This window comes from Pteropus medius, unplaced genomic scaffold (assembly GCF_902729225.1).
Source record: "Pteropus medius unplaced genomic scaffold, Ma_sr-lr_union100, whole genome shotgun sequence".
NCBI lineage: Eukaryota > Metazoa > Chordata > Mammalia > Chiroptera > Pteropodidae > Pteropus > Pteropus medius.
In genome coordinates this window covers 14,463,229-14,469,228 of record NW_024351543.1, presented here as the reverse complement: position 1 = coordinate 14,469,228, position 6,000 = coordinate 14,463,229, and the positions used below count along the sequence as shown (strand labels likewise).

The 6,000-nt window shown below is 33.0% G+C and overlaps 1 protein-coding gene across 1 annotated transcript in view; it reads right to left on the bottom strand.

The window, feature by feature from the left end:
• Nucleotides 1-436: 436 nt before the first annotated feature.
• DYNC1LI1 (dynein cytoplasmic 1 light intermediate chain 1) overlaps nt 437-6,000 on the bottom strand; it is a 29,947-nt gene continuing 24,383 nt past the window's right edge. The window contains exons 9-13 of the mRNA XM_039843454.1: nt 5,556-5,615; nt 5,388-5,432; nt 4,600-4,720; nt 3,528-3,671; nt 437-1,369 (exon numbers count right to left, since the gene is read on the bottom strand). Coding sequence (XP_039699388.1) covers nt 1,257-1,369; nt 3,528-3,671; nt 4,600-4,720; nt 5,388-5,432; nt 5,556-5,615 — 483 coding nt within the window. The 3' untranslated portion in view covers nt 437-1,256. The remainder of the gene's footprint in view (nt 1,370-3,527; nt 3,672-4,599; nt 4,721-5,387; nt 5,433-5,555; nt 5,616-6,000) is intronic.

Sequence of the window (6,000 nt, the reverse complement as noted above, 5' to 3'; positions counted from 1 at the left end):
TTCCAATTATCTGAATTGACTCAAGTCAAAATGTACATGTGTTCTTTAGATGAACTTCAAATTCTTCTGAAGGATCTAAAATGAGCATTGAAAACTACCCAAAAAGTGGAACTACTAATAGGTATTGAGAGTAACTACATGTCAGTGCATTTACCAAGCTTTTAAAAATAGCTTCTGCCCATTAAATGATAAAAGGCTGTATTTTTATCTACTACGAATGCTGACATTGGATTCCGCAGTTCCAGACATGTGGGGAAAATGTGTTGATAAAGGTAAACTCCCAATTCAAGGAAACTTAGAGAATAGTGAATCACATGTACTTATTGTCTCTTAAGAAAGATCAGAATGTTTAATAATCCTATTAAGTCTAACACTTCAAACTACTAACAAATCTTATTTAAATACAAATTTAAATTTAAGAGAATGCAACAAGTTATTTGAACCTGAATGCAGAGAATAAATATTTTATTAACTGATTACAGTTGAAAGTCACAAACAAAAAAGGGGTATATTAAGGCAGAGCCATATATATATATATATATGACATACATATAAATGACATATATATATATAGACAAATCCAAAAACCGTTACCTCTTTACATTTAACAACCTCTGCATTTTTGTTTTACACATTTAGGCAGTGTGCTTTCTTTTCTTCTCAGTTAAAGAAATCAATCCTGACCAATATTTCAAAATCATATGTTGATAACAACCTACAGGATCATGGATTTAAACAATGAATAGTATATCGAATGCTTTCTGGTAGTTTTCTCAGTATATTCCATGTGTGGTGATATATTTATGTTGGTTTGGAAAATGTGACAATTACTTCTCTTTTCTAGTAAAACACATAATTTTTAAAAATGATTTTGATAGTCTTAACTAAAATTAGCTTGGACTTCCATGTCACATGCCCAACACATATTATTTTCTGCCCTTCCCTGAACTCTCGTGTCTTAAATAGCCTTTAGATCACATGGCTGTTATTTCAGATCTATAAATTTTGAGTTTTTCAAAATCCAAAATTGCTTCCTTATGCAAAGTGGCAATGTGAAAACAGCAAGCCTACATAGCAAAGAATCATTTTTCTTCTGTATAGCTTTTATAAAAATGGGCAACCACCAAAAAAAAAAAAGACAAATTTTGTCCATCTGAAAAAGTACTCCAGCTCCCCTAATTCCACTTTTGAAGGAAAAGGCAGAGGCAAGTTTACGTTATCCCAGAAAACTGAATAAATGGCTTTATTTGGTATCTTCAAGAAGCTTCTCCTTCTGTAGGAGATGTGGGTGTTGTAGGAGAAACTGTAACTGGTTTTCGTGTAATTCTGTCTAGTTCCGCGTGAACATCTGATAGGACAGGCTTCTGGCCTATGTTGAAGGAAAAGAAACAAAATTTAGACATAAGTCAAAAAGTATCTTTTATACTAATGACTCTTCATTTAAAAATTGCCAATGGTTTCATTAACTTTATTTAGCATACTACTGTAAAAAATAATATATTCGGAGCCACTTTAAAATGGAGTCTAAGCTGCCATCCCAGAGGATGCCTCAAACCTTTGGAATGTTAAAACACGGCAAAATAACCTTGGACTAGGCCAAAAATGGCACTGTATCCCAAACAACTGTTTGTAAAGACAACAAGAAATTAGATTATTATGACTACAGGACTGAAAATTAAAAGCATTTAAAATTAGCATCATTATGTTAGCTTATCTGTACCTACAGAAATGCCTTCCTTCTACTGATATAATTGATGTAATTGTTTCTCTTCCCTTTCCTAAGACTATTTGGGTTTCTGCCTGAATCAGTGTTTTCCAAATAGCTATTCTTTTAAAGTTATCAAATAAATGCTGTTGCCTCTCACTTTGGCCTTTTTAGGTTAACACTAATTTATATAAACATCCTAAATTAAAAATAAATTCCCTCATTTTAAATCGTGACATCTGTTACCAAATGGAAGTAAAACTAGCATCTATCATTTAATCTTGTAAAAGTATTTTCAAAAAAGGCATAGGACAATAAGAACAGTATAACAGAAAATAGTGAGAAAATTTTGGAATATGGAAAGAAGATGAGTGGTAACTAAATTAGCAGTCCTGAGAAACTTAATCGTCTATACTGTCCATGGAAAAGCCAAGAAGTTTCCATTCATATTCAGAAACCTGTAAAAGATTAAAACAACAAAAACAATAGCTATAGGTATTTGGGACAAAGGTGGCAAGAAGATGGGATTAAAAAGAATGGATTAAAAAGTCTGTTTAAAGAGCAACAAAAGAAAAATAAACTAACCCATCAAAATTTAAGTTGTGCTACAAAAGACACTATCAAGAAAGTGAAAGGACAATCAACACAATGGGAGAAAACATCAGCAAATTCTTTATCTGATACGGGTCTAGTAAACAGATATTTAAGAATGCTTGAAACTCAAATATAAAAAAACAAATAGCTGGGAGAAGGCATTAAGAGATACAAATTGGTAGTTTATAGAATAGTCACGGGGATGTAGAGTACAGCATAGGGAATATAGTTAGTACTGTAAAAACTGCGTATGGTGTCAGATGGGTACTAGATCTACTGAGGTGATCACTTTGTCAGTTATATAAATGTCTTATCACTGTGTTGTACACCTGAAACTAATATAATATTGTATGTTAACTATAATTGAACAAATAAAAATATAAAAATTAAAAAAAAGACAAATAACCCAATTTGAAAATGGGCAAAGGATTCAAACAGACATTTCCCCAAAGAAGCTATACAAATGGTCAATAAATACATGTAGAGTCTCAATATCATTAGCCATCAGGCATATGCAAATCAAAACCACAATGAGATATAACTTCACAGACACTAGGATGGCTCTAATCAAAAAGATGGACAATAACAAATGTTAGAGAGGATGTGGAGAAATTGGTACCCTCATATCTGCTGTGGGGAAAGTAAAATGGTGCTGTGTTTTGGAAAACACTGGCAGTTCTTCAAAAACTTAAAACATAGTTACCACATGACCTAGCAAGTCCGCATTCAGTTATATATCCAAGAGAAATAAATACATATGCCCACATACACAAAAATGTTTATAGTAAGACTATTCATAAAAGCCAGAAAGTAGAAACAATTTAAATGTCTACCACTGATGAATGGATAAATAAAATGTGTCATATCCGTACAATGGAATTTTATTCAGTAATAAAAAGAAATGAAACACTGAAAAATGGATGAACCTTGAAAACATTATGTTAAGGAAGACATATACTGTATGATTCCATTTATATGAAATCTCCAGATAGGCAAATCCACAGAGGCAGAAAGCAGATTAGTGGTTACCTAGGACTGAAGGTTTGAGGAGAAGGGAAGAAGTAACTGTTAGTAGGCTGGTGGTTTTTTTGAGGGGAGATGAAAATATTCTAAGATTAGTTTGCATAACTCTAAAACTGTTGAATTGTATACTTTAAATGAGTAAACTTCATGCTATGTGAATTCTATCTTAATAAAGCTTTTTTTTTAAGTTCTAGGTAAACTATACCTGACTTCTTGGCAGATGGTGGTAAACCACTGCTTCCACCTCCAGCCCCACCTCCAGGGCTACCAGGGCCTCCTGGAGAACCAGTCTTTTTACTCAGCAAACTATTGAAGAAATTTGCCAGGACACCTTCACTTGTAGCTCCAGCTGTAAAACAAAAAGCAAAAACTTTCAATCAAAATATTCAATTTTTCTATAAATTATTATAGTAATCACACACATAAAATGAATAACAGACTTAAAACTTAAGAGCAGTATCTTCCAAATTCAAGTCTAGTTTGATCTTTAGAGACTGGGTAACTTCTCTAATCTACTCATATACAAAACTAAATACAAGTAACCTATAAAATATTTAAAAATTAGAATGTTATTTTTAAAAGGCCACAGGCATTTTTAAACAGATGTTAAATTCTAATATCTCCTCTTTGAAAGGAGTTCTTCAAAAATATAACTGTTGAGAAATATCTGCCTCAAATATTACAAAGTTATCTAATCCTACATGAAAACCAAAATAAGTTCCAAGAAATAAATGAGCAAAGGATAGCAATAAACAATCCACAGAAGTGAAATGCAAACAGAAAGGAAATACTAAAGGAGAAAGCTCTTATTAGTATTTAAGAGCTACGGATTAGATTGTGGCAAAATTGCCAACACTCAATATTGATGACATGTAAATTGAACAATCTATTTGAAAAACATTATCGAAATGCATAAAAATGTAAAAACTCTGACGTCCTTATCCCATTCAATAATTATTCCTAAAGAAATAGCTACTATGCATATCATTAATTGCAGGTAACCTATTACTGTAAAAATATGAATTTTTTCAATGACCTACCATTGGAGAATGATTATAATGCAAATCTTTCATAAAGCTTACATAGAAGTGACATATTAAGACTATAATATAAAATGATTCTCAGTCTGATTAACTATGAGATTATATCTACAAAGAAAAAGATTAGAAGCTATTGCACGAAAATGAAAATAGCTATGGTAAAAGAGGATTCTAGGTAGATTTCTTTCTATTGTAAAATGTATTGTGTTGTTTTCTCCAGGAAAGAGAGCAATGTACCTTTCATGTTTGGATCAATTTTTTTTGACCCAGCAGGGATGGGTGACACACTGGCAACATTGGATGACACAGATCTGTTTGGTGTTCGAGGGGAACCTCCTGGGACTCTTGGTGAGGCATCCTGTGTAAGAACGGGAAAACCATAATTAGAAAAACTGATAACTTTCAACTTCACAAAAGTTATTATATAAAAAGAAATTACTTTGCAACTGTATCCTATCTGTTCTACTGGTACTTTTACACTATAAACTACTGACAAAGATGTTTAGAGATCATGTCCTCATTATTAGAAAATACTAGAGACCCATCATATTTTAGAATACTAATTTTCCCTTCAATGGAAAAAGAACATATTTAATAATAAGGTGTGGTTATGAATATAAGCCTGAGAGTCAGATCTGGGTCCCAATATGGACTTACATCTCACCAGCTGTGTAATCTCAGGTAAACCATAATGTTCTTTAATGCCTCCATTTTCCCATCTGCAAAATGGGGCTAATAACAGTACCTGCCTCATAGAGCTATTGTGGGGATTTATAAAATAACATATACGAATGGTTCAGCACAGTAAATTATACACAACAAACAATGCAAAATAGAGCTTTACAATTTAAGTCATCTAAAAGGGAGTGAAGTTTATCTTTTAAAATCTCACAAATTTCAAAGAATTCTTAATTCAAATTTATATCAAAGCACTCCCACCTGAGACATGTATATGATTAAGGAAAAAAGAACTAAAGCAATATGCACCACATTTTAATAATTTTGTCAAAATCTGTAATACTGACCACAGGCCTTCCAGCAGCAGTTGGTGGTTGTTTTGCCAAAAGGGACTGAAAAACACAAAAGAATTCTACGTTATTCACACCATGTATTGCTGTATTTTGAAAGAAAATATATACAAGAACAGTTTACCCATTAACCATACTAAGTCTGCTTCTGATATAATTTCATACCTGTAGCTTCATAAGAAACACTTGGTCATCTTCTGCCACAATTTCCTTCTCGTGCACAAACTGAAATGAGCAATAGCAATGCATAAATGAGCAAGTCTAGAAATAATAGAAGGGACATTTGCAACTCATTTTTCCTAATAATTCAGCAGAAGAAGAACCATTACATTTTTATTTCAGGGAAATGGGAGCAAGCTGCTTTTCGCAAATGCCACAATCTATTTTCCACCCAGTAGCCAGTGATTCTTTCAAAACATTAGGTCAGATTACATCACTCCTCTGCTCAAATTCCCTCTCCAAGCGCTTTCCATCACACTCAGAATGCAATTCAAAGTTCTGACTGCAGCCTGGGCGAGGCCCCACAAGATCTTAATTTAACTCTGCCTTTCTACAAGATCTTAACTCTGCCTTTCATCTCCTACCACTCTGGCCCTCCTCAAGGCCCTTT